General features: G+C 38.8%; 1 protein-coding gene across 1 annotated transcript in view; it reads left to right on the top strand.

Moving 5' to 3' along the window:
- The first annotated feature begins 3,812 nt into the window (after positions 1-3,812).
- GNAI3 (G protein subunit alpha i3) overlaps positions 3,813-21,805 on the top strand; it is a 41,065-nt gene continuing 23,072 nt past the window's right edge. Inside the window, exon 1 of the mRNA XM_079909585.1 lies at positions 3,813-4,047. Within this exon, the coding sequence (XP_079765711.1) occupies positions 3,930-4,047 (118 nt within the window). The 5' untranslated portion in view covers positions 3,813-3,929. The remainder of the gene's footprint in view (positions 4,048-21,805) is intronic.

The following is a 21,805-nucleotide window of genomic DNA, read 5'->3' on the forward strand; positions in this document are numbered from 1 at the left end:
TAATTGTCCAGGGAAGAAATTGCACTCAAGCAAGGTAAGAAAATGACCCATGTCTTCTCATTTCCTTGCTAGGTTTAAAAACAACTAAATTACAGCCAAGTGTTTCCTTTGAGTTAATAGATTTTTTTTTCTAGTTTTAAACCTGAGGTTTCCTTAAAGCGAGAGGACCAGCTGGGTATATTCCTTTCTTGAGTTTGGCCAAGCAAGGGGAAATAGCAATCAGGGAACACAGAGTAGAATAGAGGACAGCTGACTGCAGGTCTCTCTCTCCCACCCTCCAGGAACAGCCGTTCTGTTGTATTTTTCAGTTTCTCTTTTGGACATGGGAGATCAAGTTTGGGGCTTGATCTTAAAAGAGGCAAGAATAAAGCAGGATGGTTTTTCTCTTTGTCTTTTAGGATGAAGAAGTGGAAAGATTGGGGGTTGGATGGCTGAAGGTGGGGGTTAGCATTTGAATCGCTAAGGTGGTTGGATACAGAGAGGCCTGTAGTAACCCAGACCAATAATACTGTAAATCTTTTTTTTCCAGAGCTGGCCTCCCTGATCTCTCTCCTCATGGCAGTGACCCATCGCCAGCCCTCTGGACAATCGGGTACAAGAGACTAAGGTTGGGAATGGGAAAGGTGGGGTTTCCATGGTTCATTAAATGCCTCCCTACTCCCATTCATCGCTCTCAAAATTAGCTTCAGTGACAAAGACTTAAATCTCTCTCCTATCTGCAGCCCTGGGTTGGAGAGGGGGCACGGTAGTTGGGCTCAGCTGTTCACTGATTGAGACTGTAGGAACTGTGTTGGGTGGTCTTGGTGGTGGTATATTCAAGGGAGGGGGAATAATCGCAAACTGGACAGGACACCCATCTAGGACTACCCGTCCGTCCACTTCCCTCAATTCAATCAGGTCACATTAGAGAGTTGAGGCAGGACCACATGGTGGTGTGATCTGTATTTGAACAAATTCCTGGCTTGACTGAGCATCAAAGAGGAAGATGGCTTGGTGGGAGTGGGACAGTTTCCCCTCTGAACAGTTAATAAATAATTTTTATTATAAAAAGTTATGCTGATATCAACATTGACTCCTTCAGTTCAACTCAGTGCATGATAGTTGAATACCCTATTCTCTGGGACTCACACAGAGGATTTGGAGTCACTGCCTTCAAGGAGTTCACAGCCTAATTTGATCAGGTACCCTGTATTTTGACAGAGCATTTACATATGGTAAAGCACCATGGAATGTGTTAAGAGAAATATATTGAGGAATATGTTCATGGTTCTAACTTCTGAGAGTTCAGCCTATTGCAGCAAGATGCCTATATGGAGGCTTCCTGCAGATTGAAAAGTCTTGGGGCTGTAGATGAAACTCTAGTTGAAGAAAATAATTTATTACATGAAACTGGGCAGCTTTTCCTCCTCAGATCTAGGAAATTTTCCAGGTTTCTGTCTTCCTACCACTAGACTTACTCTAGTCCAGTGCTTATTACATTGAGGAAATCCCTTAGATGATATATACATCGAGGAGAGTCTTTTGCGATTGAAATGCATGTTCTCCTCCTCTCTCTCCTCCTTCTAAAGATAAATTCATAAGGGAGGAATCTCATTCCTAGATAGGGTGAAAACTTCTTCCGAACACCACTGATGAGCTAGCCGACCCTAAACATTGCCAGCAGGTGGCAGTGTGAGTCCAGTGGAGCTAGGAAAGATGAGTGCAGGTGGGGAGGGAGGGGGGGACACTAAACACTGCCTGGCAGCCATTTTGTTAACTTATTTTGCCTTTTGTTTGACTTTGCCCTCCAACTCTCCCTTCACATACATCAAAGGAGAAAATCTTAAGTACAAGAATATGGCAAATTCAGGCTGAAGTTTCCTGACACTGTGATCTCACTGGTGTTTATTACAGAATTTGACATATGCTGGTTCATTTGCCATTTATTTTTCCCAGAGTGGATCATAAAGGAAATAAAATTTTCTCTTCTATTATGCTGAGAACTTTCCCAACAATTTGTCATGACCACCTTCCAGGGGTTTTCTAATCACCAGGATCACTTGGTAAAGTTTTATATGTAATTCTTAGCTGTGAAAGCCATTCCTGGACAAAATTTGACCTCTAAATCCACTGAAGAAATCAACAGGTTGAGAAAACCGTGCTCTCAAGTTATTTTTTTCCTGCACCCTGGTGGTGTTGGGGTAACTTTCAATCCTAGATGAAAACCTTCTGTTGTCAGGTCACCCAGGTAACATCTTATAGTAGCATGGTAGAAAAGGAGTGAATTTGGAGTCAGATCTACTTACTCACTGTGTGAACTTGGGAAAGATGCTTAATTTCTCTGAGCCTATCTCCTCATCTGTAAAAATGGGGATAATATTAACCTACCTCACAGGGTTGTTGTGAGGAATAAAAGAGATGACACATGGAAGCACCTAGCCATACCTGGCAAATAGGTACTCAATAAATATTGGTTTTTCTTCCCTTTCCTCTTGCCCTTTTTCCCCGTAAGTATTGATTATGGGAAAGCAGTCCCTTTTATTCTAAGGGTCACTTGGAAAAGAGTAGGAGACTTCGAACTTTAAAGAACTGGCAATAATAAATTATGGTGGATGAGGCTGTTTAAGGTGGCTCAAGAAATTCCTCTAATGATCATCCATCACCATATAGACCTTTCTGTTTGGACCGTATATTCTAAGGTTTAGGTTCTATTGGGGAGATAATATTTAATCGTAGGGAAGGGTTTTGGGGGCTACAAGAGTTCCCCTCCCTAGAATATATGGTGAGAGTATTTGTGGGGCTATTTGGAAGTAAAGGTAATTTAGGGCTACTTTCACCTTAGTATCCAGGATTATGAGTAAAAAGGCTATCAGTCTGGGGCTTTTATAGGTGATTTATCAACTTTCAGGTGATGCTATGGCTGAGAGGCAAATTTTACCAGAACTTTCCTTTTCATGTGGTACAACAGGTAATTTTAATAGGAGATTCACAGGATGCACTGGTTGTTTTAGGGTGTGGAACTTTGGTTGACTAAACCTGGTAGAAGTCCTAAGCCCTTAACGCAGGACGATATGTGAGCGCTAAAACTGGCTTATGTTGGGGAAAGACAGCATGGAAATTTTATGGAGAAACTACACTCTTACCTTTCAAGTAAAGTAAGATCCGTTAGCGATTTCAAGTGACCCTTTACCAACGTAGTGGCTGGGCAACTCTCTAGTTCACTGGGTACATTTTGAGAGCAGGAGGCGGTGGGCCAGAGGAGAGAGCAGAAAGGGATAGATAAAGTCCCAGGCATGGTCGGTCTTACTAATTTCAGATGTAGAGCGTGGCCAGGGCCCAGACTCTGTAATTCTCATCCTATAGATCTGGCTGAGACAACTCCGGCCGAGAAAGTGTCCTACACTTGGGCAGAGGCCCCGGATCTCCACAGCCAGAGTCCAGCTGGATTTTCTGGCCAGTGAGAAATTCCCAGCAGAGATTTCCTTGTGGGCTGCGGCCTTTTATTTGGGAATTCCTATCCCCCACGTCAATCTGAAGCCGCCTGTGTGACCTCGGGAGGGTGTCTTGAGCCGGAGAAGCCAGTCCCTGGTTTTTCCACACTTATCCAAATAAGGCAGCCGAAAAGGTGAAAGGGGACTAAGGTCGAGCGGCGCCCGGCGAGATCGACAGGGCAGCCCTACACCACGGAACGACCGCTTGACCTGCTCGTTCCTCTCTTCGTTCTCCCGTTCCCGGTTGTTCCTCCTTTACCCTAGCCAGACAGGGCCGAGAAGTAACGGCCGCGGGCGTTGCCGGAAGTGTCGTAAAACGCCGGATATCCGGTTTCTCTGGGCGCTCAGGGAGCTGACGGAGAGGGCCGCCGCCCAACAGTAGACGCTGTCTCCGCCGGCCCAGCCGCGGTCTCCGGTGTGTGAGTGAGCCCGGGCCTGGTCCCCTCTCCCTCCGCCGCCATGGGCTGCACTTTGAGCGCCGAAGACAAGGCGGCGGTGGAGCGAAGCAAGATGATCGACCGCAACTTGCGGGAGGACGGGGAGAAAGCGGCCAAAGAAGTGAAGCTGCTGCTACTCGGTGAGGGGCTGGGGGCGGGGCTGGCGGGGTGTTCCCGAGGGCCCAGGCACTTGGGAGTCCTGGGCGGGGGGTCAGGCCGGTCCGGAGGAGAGGACCCCAAAGGATCTGGAGGGCGTGACGGACGTGGGGCGGGGTGTGGGGGGTTGGTGGCTGAGGCCGGAGGGCGTGATGAGGGGGTGGCGTTTTGGGGTGGTAGGAATTAGGCTGGAGAGAGGGTGTGCCTCCATGCTGGAATTGGGTTCAGCGAAGAGAGCTTGAAAGTGTGGTCCAGTAGGACATTGAGACTGTATTAGGAATATGGGAAAAGCTCATAAAGGAAGAGCTGATGTTAGGGAAGGTTTTGCAAGGGAGGGGTTGGAGTGAGTTGGTAGCGAGGACGGGAGAGTGTGTTGGGCTTGTATAATGGCTTGTGAGTTTGGAGCGTGGTGGTATTTTATGACAGGTTAGAGTTAGGAGGCTTGAATAATTAATATAAATAGAGAGGGGGGCAGGGACAGAGTGGTCACATAGGATCTTGTCATTTATTAGAGAGTGGGCATTTTGAACTATCGGTAAGGTGGAGGAACTCTGGGTTATCCAGGAGCAGGAAGATGTGTGGTTGAGATAAATGACAAGTTCTCAGGTGTAAAGGAAAAGAGTTTGGGTGCAGAAGCTGTGTGTACTTATCCATCTTATTCTATTATTTTTATTCTCTTAAGGTTTTATAACTCCTTTCCTTGTTTTTATAAAGTGGGAGGTTGTGTGAGCTGAGGAGATTTAAGGACTTGCTGGTTTGAGGTTTGTGGCATAAGATGTGATGATAATAGATTACACAGTGGGAGTTGCTGAATAGTTGCTAGGGATGATGTGCAGTGGGACTGCAGTTATCTTAGGATAAGATAAATATTGGACATATTTACTGTAAAAGGTGTGACAGTGACAGATTTCTGGTGAGCTGTTCTTTTTTTTTTTTTAATATTGGCTTCAGGAATTACTTTTATTTTACCTGACATTTGTTTTAAGTAGCTTTTATGTACAGTCAGATGCATTTTACTCAGCATGGTTAGTTTTAGAATTTTTGAGAGACTGGTTTCTAGAGGCTCAGTAAATCACATAAAGTACCCTGGCATCAGCTTACCAAAAGATCAAGCCACATTTCTTCACCTTTAGTATTTTCTAGGGATCTGTCAGGGAAGACTAAATAAGAGTAATGGTTTCTGTAAGCAATAGAACTTTACTTTTTAAAACAAGTGATTTTTGGGAAAAAGAAGTTGCTTTAGGAGAAGTGCCAAATTTTTATGGTGTAAAGCTCCAGAGGACACAATGCACCGCCATAACCCAGGGTTTATTTTGTACTCCAGGGTGTTCTGGGTGGCCATGCTAGTCTTTTCATATTAACATGTTTGATGGTTTGTAGATTGCAGAAGCCCTGGTAACAGCTTTTTGGATAAAGAGGGAAAGTTATGCGTTGGAGCTTGAGCTTTCAGTTTGAATACCCGATCTTACAGAACATATGAAATAAAATTGAAATTCCAGACTGCCACTCTCCGTATAACAGTATCATTTGTGAATGAGCGTGGTCCCTGGTACATAGTAGGTGCTTCTTAAATATATACTGTTAACCAGCATGTGCCAGCTAATGTTGGACATTGCTCCTTGGGGCCTTTCAGATGTTTGATATAAACCAAAATACTCAAGGCATTAGCATTGTCTCGATTGATTAGTTATGAAAGTAAAGGTGTATTTTCATCTTCTGTGGTTATTTTGATTTACATTCGTCATTAGAGATCCCCTCAGGACATTAGCCTATTGTGATACAGGACTTTATAAATAGTGCATTTAATTAAAAACAAAATTAAACACATGATCACTTAGGGAACTTCAAAAGCAGTAAGTAAAAACATTTGCTTTTACTTTTCATCAATTTCATTGTTTTAAGTAAGATTTTTTTATATTCTTGAGCAAGTTAAATCAACAAATTCAAATAGGTGGCAGAGAGAGATGTTCTTGCTTGAACCATAACAACACACTTATGAAATTAAAGTTATTTTCCTTGCTATTTCTGTAAGCAAAATACACCCATCACTGTATACAAATAATTTTCTTTTTGCTGTCGAATACCTCCTTTGATGTACATGCAAGTCATTTTTACCTCATCACTGTAAAACTATCAAACTTGGTCTAAGTTGAGATCTATTTACTTACTTTTGGGTTTCCTGGCACATAATAGGTGTTCTTTAAATATTACTGTATTTCCTTCCTTGCGGGGATGTAATTTAGCATAGTGATTAACAACATGGGCTCTGAAGTCAGACAGTTTCAAATTCTAATTTCCAGTTACCAACTATAACCTTGGAAAGTTGTTTACTCAATTTCTCTCTGCCTCAGTTTCCTCATCTTTAAAATGGAGAAAACAGAGGTACTTCATAGGATTGCTCTGGATTAAATATGATTATAATGTGAAGTAGAACACAGTCTGGCACAAAATATTAGTGTAATGAATATTAGCCACCATTGTTATTATTATATCAAAATGAATGTTACAGATTAAAGGTACTATAGAAATTCAGATTAGTTAAGGAAGAATGCAGTATTATAATTCTTTGGTTACCTTTGGTTTAAATTTCTTTTAGATGTGTTATTGAGAAGCTCTTGATATACCAAATTAGTGTTTAATCATAATATTCTACAGAAAAACAAAATTATGTTATGCAGGGCTTCCTAACCAGAGTGTAGTGCATAGGAAGGCATACAGTGTGCTGTTTGCAAATGTTTTATGGTTTTGAAATTTTAAATCATTTTTATGATTTTTAAATCATTTTATGATTAACTTTTCAAAATTTTACAGCAGTTGGAATGATATTTGAACATTTTTGATATGATTCCATCAGTAAAGTCTGAATTTGGCAATTGAAAATATTTGATTTGGAAGGTTTATACCAATTAGTATTTAATATCATCTGTAATATTTTGTATTTTATTTTTCATGTCATAATTTTATAATATTAAGAAAATACGTATTATTTTCACCAAGTCCCTCCAGCTTACCTCAGTAAGCTTTACAAGTATTACCATTTTCAGCATGCGACATTATGTGACCAAAGTTGGGAATCACTGGGATAATGCATAAGAGTACTGCTTTTGGAGTCTCATAAAACTGAATTCAATTCCCACCTCCATTTACTAGCTGTGACACCCAGAGCATGTAACTTAAACATATGAGTCTTAATTTTCACATATATAAAGTGGGGATGTGATGCTTATTTCAGAAGATCAAATGAGATAATGTATGTAAAATACTTAGCAGATAAATGTTCACTAAGTGGTGACTTCTGTCATTACAATGATGTTTGGAAAACTTATCATTTTAGCTACTTTTTTAAAGGGTCTTTCAGACAGATATTTGATTATTTTTCAAATATTAATGTACCCTTTTCAAAGATCTTCAAGGAATTTTAATATAACTGTTTTGTGGTAAAAGGAATTAAACATTATCATTTAGTTTTGTAAGTTATTGAATGATCTACTCCTATGCTATCTCTGTCTATCCATTTCTTGATAGTTCCCCTTAGCAGATCTTGAGAAAACATTGTTATACAAAATGAAGTTAATGCTTTGTTCTTTAGGATTTTGCTGGTAGTGGTATGGCAAAGATTAAGTTGTGGGCTTCCCTGGTGGCGCAGTGGTTGAGAGTCCGCCTGCCGATGCAGGGGACACGGGTTCGTGCCCCGGTCTGGGAGGATCCCACGTGCTGCGGAGCAGCTGGGTCCATGAACCATGGCTGCTGAGCCTGCGCGTCCAGAGCCTGTGCTCCGCAGCGGGAGAGGCCACATTAGTGAGAGGCCTGCATACCGCAAAAAAAAAAAAAAAATTAAGTTGCATGCAGAGAATTGGAATCATCTAATTCACTTAAACCCTATATTTTATATTTGATTATTTACATTTAAATATCTGCATGTTACTGGCTGAATATGCTTGTTATTGAAAATCAGACTGTCCTTTGATAAATATGCTATTATATTGTCATAAGATGATATCTTTTCTTTATAATGTTTGCTATTTATTTGGCTTGAGATTCCTGGACAGTTATTAGATTTCTTGTGGGGATGCATCTCGTGCCTGGGCAAAAGAAACTGGCATAAAAAACAGAAATTCACAGTGCAAAAATAGGTTTGTTTCTTATAAGCACTTATTATTCTTTGTGTCTTTTATTTGCATTCATCACTTCTGCAGTCTGAAAGTGTGGTATCCTTTTCAGGAATTATAGTATTGTAATCTTGCTTGAGTATGCTAATTATGTAGTAAGTACAGGGATGACCATAGAGTTGGGTGCTTAGTACTTAGTAGATTTGACAGGACATGTAACTTTTCAATCAGGGCTGCAACTGTGTTTCTTTAAAAATTTTAGCCTATTGAATGTATTTGCACTATTACAAAAAGTCTTTTAGTTTTGGAGCAGTGGTGTCTGATAAAAGTAGTTTGTTCTTTTAGAGAAGTTAGGTAGAACCTCAACTTTATCCCTCCCCCGTGGTGCTGAGCTGCTTCATCCTCTAGTTGCTTGGAAATGAAAAGGGAGTGGTTGAGTCTCTACAGATATTTCCTCTTTTTTTCTGAACCCTGTCTCTTCTTTCGCAGTTTCTTCCACATCATGCCTTTAAAAAAAAACAACCTGGGGTGTGTGTACCCCTTAGGGCTTCAGAAGATCCATGAACTTTCTAAAATTTTTAGCGAAATTTGTGGTTACATGTGTTTTTCTGGAGAGAAGAGCCATATTTTTCATCAAGTTCTTCTTCCATGGTACTGCCTAACCTCCTTAAAGTCCTTCATCTTTGGATCAGGAAAATCAGTAGCTGGGCAAAAATGGAACATTCAGAATGAAAAAGAAAAAGAAAAAACCTAGACGTTGTGAAAAGTCTTTTACGTCTTTTCTCTAAAAGTTTTTTCCTTGGAATTTTTGAGAAAACTGTTTTCTGTACTTGAGATGGCTCCACTTTCTCCAGTTCCCCCAGTGACGCTTGCCTCAAGTCAATATATCCAGTACAGAACTTGCCTCCCCTCCTCACTTCTCTCCCCCAAATCCACCTGTTGTGAACTTTTGTGTTCCGGCATTGTCATTCTCAAAATCATCTACACTGAAAACTGAACTCGTTTTTTTAACTCCTGGCTTGCTCTCATCCATATAACCAGTCAGTTGCCAAGTGCTATGACTCAGTTGTTACCAGATTTTTGTATTTCATGGGCCAGTAAAATTAATTTTTTTGTTGTTGACTGACTTAGGATTCTGACATTTTATTTTTCTTAGTAAATACATTTAAAAAATATCCCAAGGTCCATCTATTATTTCTATTTTAGTTCCCTTTCCTCCATGAAACCTTTTTGATGTTCTGAATTGGATATGATCTGTCCCTCTTTTTGAAACCTCATAGTACTGTTTATGCTTACTGTTTACCATATATTATGGTTATTTGTATACTTAGCAGCTCCTCACTATATATGGTCCTTGAGGGCCAAGAGAACTAGGTATTTCTTTCTTTTTTTTTTTTTTTTTTTGCGGTACGCGGGCCTCTCACTGTTGTGGCCTCTCCCGTTGCGGAGCACAGGCACCGGACGTGCAGGCTCAGCGGCCATGGCTCACGGGCCCAGCCGCTCCGCGGCATGTGGTGTCTTCCCGGACCAAGCACGAATCCGTGTCCCCTGCATCGGCAGGCGGACTCTCAACCACTGCGCCACCAGGGAAGCCCAGAACTAGGTATTTCTTATCTTTATATCTGCTGCAGCACCTAAGATAATGCTAAGGTGTTTTGCCTGAAAGGAATAGAAATTCATACTTCTTCCAGTCAAGGAAGGCTTTGTTGAAAGGACACAGTAGGCACCTTCATAGGCATCAGACAAGGATAGATAAGAAATGCAATACAACCAGGTTGCATGCACATGGAATGTAGTACATGTCCCCTCCCCCCATTTCTCCTAGAGTAGACTGGTCACTTGCTCTGCTTTGTTGGTAAGTCACCTCTTCAGAACAGCTTTCTCTGTTCACGGGACTTCTTTGCCCCTACTCCCCTTCCCCCAGTCTTCAACTTTGACTTACTCTCATACCTCTGGCTCTCACACTGCCTAACCTGGTAGTTCAGGCACTTCATGTCATCTGACTCAGGTTCCCAGGATTCGCATTCCAGATTCCTGGGAAAGAATATCAGATTGGCCCATCCTTGTCAGGTGCCTACCACAGTCTAGTCTTCTGTGGTGGGAATATGGCAGGGCTGTGGGGTATCATGAGTTTCATAAGGCTGACCCTTTCAGGGACTAGGTGGGTCAAGTTCTCAATTTAAAAGGCATGGCTAGAAAGTTAATGTTTAATAGATGACAGTGCCTACCACCTAGTAGACACTCACTGAATATAAGTTGAAAATAATGGAATGAGATGGAAATATTGAAGAACTAAACATATCATTGCTTTAGTTTTTCTTTAATTCACAAGAGCATGCCTGCTAATTCTCAACATTAAGTTGTCATTTTGTATGGTTGGGAGATGTAATTAAATTCAACTTGAGGTAGGTGCAGGATTTTAAACTTCCATTATCAATGCATCCAACTCAGAATAGTTAATGTTACCTGATTTTAATTACCTTCGATTTTAATTCAGGAATTAATTTTCTTAAATGCATATAATCAGTTCAGGGTCTATGTTTCATTGTCCCTGCTTTTTTCCGGTTAATTTTCCCCCCTATTATTTTTATGAGCACCAGAAAATTGTCCAGAGCTAAGGGAAGAGGTAAAATGGACCATTTTGCTCCTTGTTAATAACGTTGCTTAGAGGTTTTTGTTAGGGAGTAGGTAAAAACATTTGGCAAAGAGATTGCTCATAGCTTTTAGTTATCCATGCTGTGTCTTCTCCTGTTTAGTTTAGTTTTGTTTTATTGCGGGGTGGGGCTTGTCGGGGGAAATGGGGAGGAAGAGATGTTTTAAGTATTCAAGAGCTAGAATATTAGCAGTAAAGACCAAAAAATTTAAACGTGGGTCTCATAAGAATTGTCTAGAGCAGTGGACACTAAATTTGTTCAGATTACTGAAATTTGTTTTAAAATTTGTTTTGTAGTCAACAGAATACAGTAGACTAGCACTAATAAAATCCATCTATTTGAACTAGTAACTCAATTCAGAAATAGGAGATACCATGTAATGTAGGGCAAAGAGCAGAGACTGAAAACTGGGAGAGCAGTCCTAATTTCTGAGCTTCATTTTCCTTTTTCTGTACAATGAGGTCTGACCTCAGGGGTCCCTTGTCTGTGAAGTTAATATTATCAACTAGATGGAATATTTTAGCAAGTTATAAAGCGGGCTATTTTTGTGTTATTTCTCTTGTTCTTGAGTTTGATTGAAAGTAGTTTAACTTAATAAACCTGTTTAGGAAGATAGTTAAAAACTGAAGTTAAAAACCTGAAAGACATAAATTCACAAAGTACCCTTATGTAAATGTTCAAGAGAATATAAAGAAGTTCTTCTAGTATTTGATTTCTCCACCAATTTTAATGATCTTCACTTTGGTACAATTCTTTATCAGTGCTGAGCAAGTTAGAGTTATCTTTAGGCCTTTATCTATCCAGGCTATCCTTTTACCTCCTTGGTAATCATGTATATCGTTTCTGTAATTCAGGCTGCTTGAACTGAATAACATTGTGTTAGGATCACTGTTTAATTGTTCTAGTTTTGGTGCAATGCTGTATGTAAATGAAATATACTATTTTCGATGTTTTGCTATTAGGTGGTAACAGAAATGAACATATCTGGTAAGAACCAAGCAAACAAAAGATACCAAAAAGACCAAATTTGTTTGACTTGTACCTGAATTATGGCCTAGGTGATCTTAGAAACAATTTTCAGGAGGGTATAGTCTTTTTTTTTTTTCTTCTTCTTTTTTCTTTTTGGCTGCGCCGCATGGCTTGCAGGATCTTAGTTCCCCAACCAGGGATTGAACCCAGGCCCTCGGCAGTGAAAGCACGGAGTCCTAACCACTGGACCACCAGGGAATTCCCGGATATAGTCTTTAGACATGAATTTCCTTTGATTTCTAAGTTAGACTTGGAAGATACTTAAAATTTAAGACTGTTAAGGATTAGCTGAGATGTTATTGTATGCATTGTTCCATTACTATTTTGCTGCTATAGTCATCAGTCTAATTTTCGAATGGGTAAATGTTTTAACATTCCTACAAAAGTCTTAGTTTTTTGGATAATGTTAGTATTTTACATCTCAAAAAGTTTTTGTCGCTTAACTTAAAAGTAGATCGTATTCTAAATTTTTTCTAGCTGCTCATGTAAATCTACAGCTGGCATGTCAGGCATCTCTCACCAGGATTAAAATATGCACTATTTGTATATTTAAATTGTTCTTGTATCTCCTGCTTTTATTCATGTGGCCTGGTGTTAACACTTATTACACTGGTGATTTAGGGACCATTTAAATCAGACCTCTTTAAAATTGGCAAGGTAGCTGGATTCTTGTCATATTGTAATTAATCTTCCTGTAGTGGTTGATTGTGCAACCTATTTACACTGGGTCAGATACTGAAAATTTCCTTTATTCTTTCAAGTTGGATTTGAAAACTAAAATAGTATTCCATTGAATTCTAAGAACTAACGAAAAGGTTACATTGTATTTGGATTTCTGTTTTAGCCATGTATTGATATCCCTAGTTTTTATGTTTTTATTTAATGGATAGTGTTGTGTATTATGATATGATCTTGGAACTTACCAGTATGATTTTAGAATCATTAAGTTTAAAATATTTTAAAATCAGTTGAGAAACAGCAAAACTCCTCTTTAGTCACTGCTCTTGAGCTAATGTGGAAATGAATTTTGCCCACGACTTTGGAAGTTATATTTTACAAATTACTATAAATTATAGAAGGATTGTTTTAGAATGAGATACCTTTAATAGAACATTTCCCCCGCTATCTCCTGCAGTTAGAACATGGGAATCATTAACTTCAAAACAGGGCTCTGTTTGAAGTAATGATATAAATACTATAATGATTTATGTAGATAATGTAGTTCTGATGTATGGGATATGATAGCACAGTCTTAACTTTTCTATGCAGGTTATTTCAATATTGAGTTATTTATTTCTGAAAATAAAAATTGAACTACTTCAGTTTAATGATGTAAATCTTTTCACTATTTTGCAATATTAATAAATCCTGACATGTTTTGGTTCATTTCAGATTATTAAAAATAATTTCCTTCCTTTCTCTACTTCTAAGAAGAGAAGTATATTTCTTATTCTTTTATTTTTGTTATTATGGTTGCAGTTAAAATCCACATTCATGTTCTCATTGGTATTTGTAGTTCTTTCAACTTTTTCTAGACTACTTAAAAGTTTTTTAGTAAGCTTTTTGTTTTGGAATAATTTTAGATTTGTAGGAAAGCCGCAGAAATAATGCATGGAGTTCCTGTATACTGTTCACCTGATTTCCCTTAGTGTTGATGTGTTACATAGCTGTGGTGTATTTGTCAGTACTAAGAGATTAATATTGGTGCATTAATGTTAACTAAATTTCACACTTTATTTGAATTTCACCAGTTTTTCCATTAATGTTCTTTTTCTGCTCCGGGATCTAATCCAGGACACTGCATTGCATTTAGTCAAAGCCACTTTTTATTAAGCTTTTTGGTTTTCAGTGTTCAGAAGGAGGCTCATTTATTGACTTATTTATGATTAGGTATCTCTGGTTGTCTTATATGTACACAGGTACTTTCCTAGCCTGGAAGTATAAATGAGAAATAGACAAAACTTTTAAGCAGTTCAATTGTGGAGATATACAAGTAAACAATGGTAATGGAATGTGGTTACAGAAAGAGTAGCTAGTTTTGGAAGGAGGAAGAGAAGGAAGAGACATATCAGGGAAGTCCTCCCAGAGGAGGTGACATTTGAGATGGACCTCGAGGGATAAATAGGAACTCTTAAGGCAGAGACTGGAGAGAAGCATATCCAGACAGAGGGAATAGTATGTACAAAGACTCAGAACTATGAGTGAGCAAATAGATTTGCCCTGGAATAAAGGGTTGGCATGGGAGGAGTGTAGGAGGTAAGGCTGGAAAGGTTTGCAGTGGATTTGGAGAGTATTGATTTGAATTTTTAGTAGCTGTATTTTTAAAAAGCCACATTTTATTATAGATAGATAAAGATAAATATAGATATAATGTGGGGAAGCCATCTAGAGACTTTGCTTTCTCCTCCCTCTTATTACCTGCCTTTTTTGCCATTCCACTACCATTTGCCATTCCAAATTCCGTTTGGGTTTTGACTTACAACATTGGTGGGCATTTATATGGTAAAGGAAATTGAAATTGTAGGCATCCTTGGGAATGTGGAACTGAATTTGAATTGAAACTGAGTTGAAATTGTAGGCAACTGAATTTATAATATTTTGTTATTGGTGAATTTTTAAAGTTGGTATTAATTTACATTCAATTAAATAGGCATGTAGAAAAGTGCTGTATGCTGCTGTCAATGTTTGAGACTTAGATGGGGATATGATTTTAATATTTTTAAATGTAAAAATTTGATGAATGGATTTAACATTGCAGTTAACTTTGTAGGACATCTCCACTACATATGAATTATTTGTGTGGGTTAAATGTATATTTTACATTTTTATCTCACAAAATTTCGAGGCAGAGCTAGTAAGAAATGTACCTATTCAAAAATAGTTTTCAGTCAGGTCATATGTACATCCCATAATTTAGCATTAGCACCATAGTGACATTTTGTTGCTCTGCTTTCAAAGAAGTAAAGGGAAAGTTACCAGAAGCCAAAATTAGAACATTGCGGGAGCCAGAGAATGATCCCGCTTCTTGCTCGCAAGTGATTGATCCCTTAAGCATTCTTTCTATATTCCACAAAAGTGAGGAAGAAACCCCTCTTCTCCCTCTAAATTGGCCAGTTGCCCAAAGAGAACACATGATCCTTAGCAACACTCGAGTTACCTTGTTCATATTCTCAAGTGAAAAGATTTTGAGGAGAGCTACTTGGCTGAGTGAGCTGCCTCTTTTTTTTTTTCCTGTTTAATCAAACCAACATTTTCCTTAGGTGATTTATGAATGTTAAAATGGCTATTAGCTTTCTACTTTATGGTTTATAAGGCTTGTAAAATGATAGGATCATGTCCATGAAAGATGTGAAACTGAATAAATGACGCACTACTGTGTAAGCCGGACATATTTTGGTTGTTAGGGAGTTAAAAAAATTTCTCCCCCTCCCTTATTGCATATTCACCCTCTGGAAATACTTAATGAAAAAGTAATTGATATTGGGGAGGAACACATAGGTGACTTCAGAGATAACTGGTAATGTTTAATTTTTTATATTGGGTGATAGGTACATAGATGTTTGTTTTGTCACACACATGTCATAAATATCCCTTTTTGTATTCAGTATTTAATTGAAACAACTTAAAAAGTTTTAAAGGCTGAAAAAGGGGTAATTGATTCTAATTAACTTAAAGCCAGTTCCATTCAAGGTGGTTTTCCTTTTTGTTTTGTTTGGTTACAAGGAATAGAAAACTCACTCAAACTAGCTCAAAGACTTGGAGAGGGGAATTATTGTTAGAGTAGAGATAGGTTTTATGAGAATGAAGGAAGACCTGAAGAATCAGGCCGCAGAAACTGAGGCAGCTCTGGCGTTGGCCAGGCTATTTTCTCTGCCTTTCTTCTGTTTCTTTCTCATTGTCTTCATTATTCACTATTTCTGCCTCTTTTTACTTTCTTGTCTTTACTTGTTCTCCTTGGTCTCTTCCTCTCTTTTTTGTCTTCTTGGTCTCTTTCCTCACTCATTTTCTATCTCTTCTTTTGTATGGATTCTCTTCTCTCATTACATCTCTAAGTCTCTCTGTGCCTTTGTCTATTCTGTTTTCTCTCCAGATCAACTTCCTCTGAATTCTTTCCTTTATGGTATTGATGTGCATGAAGCCCTATAATGGTAACCTAGGTTTTCACACATTGTGACTTTGTAGTTTAGGATGACTTTTTCTGTATCTTCCAGTACAGATTCCTCAGAAAATCTGGCTGGTCTTCCTCATCTTTCGGAGCTAGATCACACAGGGTGTAGACCCTCTGTCCGCCTGTACTGGGTGACTCCTGTGTCAGGTATTTACTCATTATCCAGCCACAGAGAGGGGCATGGCCCAGATCCTGTAGGCCACCCACCCTGCAAATGAAATAGGGATTTCTCCAGAAGGGGTTATGGGCAGGCAGATACTCTAATATATCAATTAAGTTTTATCAAAAATTTCTTAATGCATTTTAAGCCTCTTTGGTGATTGGTATGTGATTGCTTCCTAGAAAAATCTTTTTCAGAGAAGAGACCCATTATCTTTGTCCCAGTCACAACTCATTGCTATCTTTTATTAAGATATTCATTCATTCACTGAACAAATATTTAATGAGCACTCACAATGTTTCTTGCACTCCTTCAGGTATTAGGATACAGAGTGGGCAGGACAGATTCATAGCAGTTAATTTCACTGAAACGGATGGTGGGCACAAGGGAGCTGGGACTGGGTTTTGAGAGTAAGGTTTAGAGGGGAATAGGGAGAACAGGAGGCTTGTGAATGAGTCCAAATTTATTGTCAAGTATAGTTGTGAGATGAGAGTTGAAGGCATAACCAGGAATGGGTGTGGAGCTGACTAAAGATAGCAGAGTCATGGAAATCTTCTGTTTCTGTTAACTGCCTATATCAAAAATTCCATCTCTTGCAACTGGCATTTGCGAAATGTAATTAGGCAACCACTGGATCTCATAGAAACTCAAGCCATTCATTCCACAGTTATTAATGTGTCTACTCTGTCCTAGACTGTGCTCTAGATTGGGGGTAGAGGCACAAAAAGAAGGCACTATTTTGTGCTTTCGAGGAGTGTGCTTTTGAGCTTAGGACTAGTGGAATACTAAACAGGCACCAACCCAAATAATTAAAATAATTTGACCAAGTATTAGTGTTGTGGTGTTTGATATTAACCTGTAGGATCAGGTTGAATCTGGTCAGAGTCACCTTGAGGGAGAATTACATAGATGTGGAAGGGTTTTCAGGTTGTACCAAAAAGAGTTTCGTTACCATTTTAATCAAAATCAAGAAAACCCATTAGCAGTTTATGAGATTAGGAGCTGGAAAGAGAGACAAAAAAAAAGTTTATTTTTGAGTAGCCAGAGCTGGCTAGAGATAAAATGAGGTAAGGTGACTGGGAAGGACAGTTTGGGACTTGATTTTGGAAATTAACCTCTGGGACTGATGCTGAAAGGGAATAATCTGTGCCAGCCAACAGAGCGGGAGTATTAATTGTGTTCAGAGGGAATGGGGAGGCTTCAGCAAAGATTGAAGTTCGAGTTGAATAGCATTTTCAAAAATGTTTAAATGCAGAGGCTTGGCATGCTTAGAGGGACAGTGGGCTGGGTGAAAAAATTATTCTGTTATTTTAGGTTAAGGAAACTTGCTAATTTCAAAAGAAAAATATATCTAACTTCTCCCATGAGACCATAAATTCCTAAACTTATTTGTATTTGAAGTCTCATTGTCTAGCAATGCCAGGCAATGCAGGATGTGTGTGTGTCTGTGTGTGTGTGTGTTTTTTAAAGGCTGAATAACAATTTTTGTTTGCTCTGTGACATTTTTCCCATCTGTAATTTTGCTAACCATTTCTTTTACTGAATTAGGAAGCTGGAAACTGGTTTTTGTGTTGTGTGGTACCTTGAAAAGCATTTTGGATGAAATGTCATTTTTTACCTTAATCTGAGTTTTTATTATCTTAGCTACTTATACCTCAATAGAAAGGAATCAGTGGGAACAATAGATAATCTTATTTTTGGAAATAGCAGGAACTGTGCTCCTGTGATCTTTAGTTATAGATATTCACATATTTTTTTTAAGAATAGCAATCTAACTTGAATGTTCTGCTAGTTTAAGACTGTACGTAGAATATCCTTGAGCATGAATATAGGAGCTTGGCTGCCAGACAACTCTTACTTCCTTACTGTTGCTACACTCTTAATTCTTTCTGCTCTTTGTCCCTTCTTGATCAGTAGTGCGTAATTGAAGAACATGCTGATCACTGTACTATGGTAGTATTGTGGATTGTTGGGTTAATAGGAAGATGTGGATCCATGATTTGATTTGAAGCCTCTGTGTGTCAGAATTAGAGATTTAGTCTGCCTTTAGCATTATAATAATTATAATCATCAAATATTAGAATGCAGCCATAAAGCACGTCTAAGCCAAACTCCTTCACATTTTATGTGTAAGGAGACTGGTATTAAATTAGGTGACTTGCCCAGGGTCACAAGCTAGTCATGGCAGAGCTAGGACCAAAGTTTCCTCTTCCATAGAGTTTGTTCCTACATGGTATCCCTAACTAAAAAATCTTTTTAAGTGCCTGAGTTGTAAATGAAAGGTGAAAATAAGTTAGAAAGAAAAATCAAAGTTACTGACTAAGCTTTCAATCTGCTGTGGGAGAGAGGCTGATCTGTGCCTATTGCAGTCATATGTTCCCATATATCTGATTTTGCAGGCCTGTAGAGAGACCATGAGCATGTGTTTGTCTAGCACTGGCTAGAGGGTTATCCAAAAATAGTGGCATATTGGGGCTGTGAGACTTCTAGAAAAGGGGGTGTGCTGTAGTTATAATCCTGGTCTTTTAGAAGTTTCATGACTTCTCTACAGAAACAAGTATTTAAAAGGAAAAGGAGGTGTTTCAGGTGCCACTGGAATAACTACTAGTACATGAGGTAGTGGTGCAGAGACCTGTGGGCAAACTTAAAGGAAAAGCTGCAGAGGTGCAGATGGGTGAGAAGTATGGGAGAAGAGGTAGCAGACAGGAGTATCTAGGGCTGAAAATAGATTTAAGGAAGAAAGTGTTTTTGTTCTTCAGGGTGGGGCAGAGAAAATGACTAATGCTTTGATGTAGTTTGCTGTAGCTTTTAGGTTATAAGTTGATGACTAAGTATGTGAATCCAGGTTCTATCCACGGTATTGTTATTGTGAGACAGCAGCTAAGTAGTTATACCATTTCTACTCAGGTTTTGAACCAACATCAGTATCCAAGCAGTTTTTATTAAATTAAACACTTTGGGCCTTAACATTACTTGGTGGCACTTGGAACAGAGAAAACAGCATTCACAAATAATGGCTGGTTAACATTTACTGAATACCTAGTATGTGCTAGGCACTGTTCTAAGAATCTTCTATTGACCCCTGTTTTACAGATGAGGAAATTCATTATGCCTGATGGCACAGAAGTATGAAAGAGTGTAATATACTCATGTACCTTCTTTGGGCTGGCTTTAAGTTTTCTTTAGTCAAAATGAGAGAGAAAAAAGAGGAGGCATCAGGTGATACTGTGGTTTTGAGTGTCAGCCATCTTTCAGGATACATTTTTAAAATCAGTGTGTATGTGAGCTGAATGTGTTTACTCATATATAATAATTTATACTAGCAATTCACTGGCCTTAAAAAAATCTTGCAAAGAAATCATCACCATTTCTCGTTTTTCACATTCATAATGTAGTATATGTTATGGGAAGAAATAGGTGGGCCTGTGATATGGTACCTGCTCTCAAGGAGCTCCTTAAAAATAAAATTTAGAGTATATTTAGGTAAATACAGTGGTTCTACAGTAGAATATAAACTGGTAAATTGTTTTTTGTCTAACAGTATTGGTGATTCTGTGTGCTAACCTGTACACACATTTCTTTCTTGTTCTGTTTGACTGTTTATAACATGATTTTCTAAATTAATTCCATTCCTTTGTTCTCTGCAGATTGCCTTGTTTCTTTTGTTGAGAACAAGACCATCTAACTTAGCTACTTGTCTTCCTTTTCTCTCAAAAATCTCTGTAGCTTTAGCTCTCATCCTTTTTTCCTATTTATATTGGATATCCTTTAGATACATATCGTTTTAAGGATAAATTAAGTCGCACTGATCCCATTCCCTCCTGTCTCTGGAGCCTTTCAGACTATTCTTCCCTATATGTCCTACCGCCTGCCCAGTTCCACCCCTTCTCCCTACAAAATCATCTTCAGTTCCTTCCTCTTCAAGCCATAGAGTCTGTCTTTGCAATTCCTTTATGTCTATTCCATTCTTTATATCCTTATTATTGAAGATTGAAGATGGGCAAATGAATCTCTCCTTAAACTTGTGATGAATTTTGAAGGAAGTTACATAAAAAGATGTACATAAAATTAGGAAGTTTCAAACACCACATGTGTATTGGGGAAGGAAGGTGAGACAAGGGTAGCAGTTTGGGGAAAACCTAAGAGTGAGAAGTTATTAGAGAGAGAACATACTACTGAAGCAGTGGAGCACAGAGGACTGAGGTAAAAAAAAAGAGTTCAGACCTAATAAGAAAGGGTTATAGAAAATGTTGGAAGAATTTGGAGAATTATTAGGTAAACTGATGGTTTTTTTAAAAAATTTATTATTTTTGGCTGCATTGGGTCTTCTTTGCTGCGCGGGGGCTTTCTCTAGTGTGGCGAGCGGGGGCTACTCTTTGTTGCGATGCGTGGGCTTCTCATGGCGGTGGCTTCTTTTGTTGCGGAGCACGGGCTCTTGGCGTGCGGGCTTCAGTGGTTGTGGCACATGGGCTCAGTAGTTGTGGCTCGCGGGCTCTAGAGCACAGCTCAGTAGTTGTGGCACATGGGCGCAGTTGCTCCGTGGCATGTGGGATCTTCCCGGACCAGGGCTCAAACCTGTGTCCCCTGCATTGACAGGCAGACTCCCAACCACTGCGCCACCAGGGAAGCTCTGATGTTTTTTTTAATAGTGCCATTTGGAGATGATGAGAGGGAAGAGGGGCTTTGAGCTAGAAGTTTGAGAAAATTGCAGCAGTAACATCCAGTAGGTATACGTCAGGCTCAGATGTGTGAGTAGTAGAAAGAATTAATTTGAGAAATGCATAAGAAGAAGATTTTGTTACAGCTTGATGTAAGGAGAGAAGAGTGAGTGGGTTCCAGATGACTCTTAGATTTCGTACCTGGAAGGAAGGTAAGATGGTGGCACTTTTCATGGTGATTTAGAAGCTGAATGGGTCAAAGGCTTGGTATAAAGCAATTCATTCTTTATTTGTATGAAATGCTATGGTACACCCACTGAAACAAATCCTGTATTTAGTTCTGTGGTCAGTAAGAGGTGCTTTCTTTTAAGAGATAGAATTGGATGCCTAATAAAAACTTGGGTGAATATATGTTGTGTGATAATAAAGAGAAGGACAAACTGACCTTTTATCAGGGAGTCTTGGAAAAACAGAGAGAGAGAGCAACATTTTTTTTTTTTAAATCAGCACCTTCATAGGGTAGAACTTAATGAGATGGGTAAAAATTGATTCTGAGATTAATAAACTTATTATTTCACTCAAAATAATCCAACATCAATAGTAGAAATGCTGTTTTCAATATATTAAAGAATGTGCACATTACTTCATTAATCTCTACTTTTTGTAGTTAATTTTGTAGTTGCTGCTAACATGGGATAATCTGGGAATTGTGTGTTATAGACTATTTTAAATGTAAGTGGTATGCTTTCGTATTCTCTTCCTCAAAATTGAATCATTAGGGGGTTTTTTTTAGATATGCATGGGAGAAATCACTTCTTTCTCACACTGTCATTAGGAAGTTCTTTGTGTGCTACTTGAATATTAACTGTTTTAGTGCTACCCCGATTATCAATTAAGTGATAATTGATAGAATCTCTGTTCTTAAGTTTACAAGAACAGAGATAAAATCATATATAAATGTCCT

The sequence above is a fragment of the Stenella coeruleoalba genome (genome assembly GCF_951394435.1).
Source record: "Stenella coeruleoalba genome assembly, chromosome: 1".
NCBI classification, from domain to species: domain Eukaryota; kingdom Metazoa; phylum Chordata; class Mammalia; order Artiodactyla; family Delphinidae; genus Stenella; species Stenella coeruleoalba.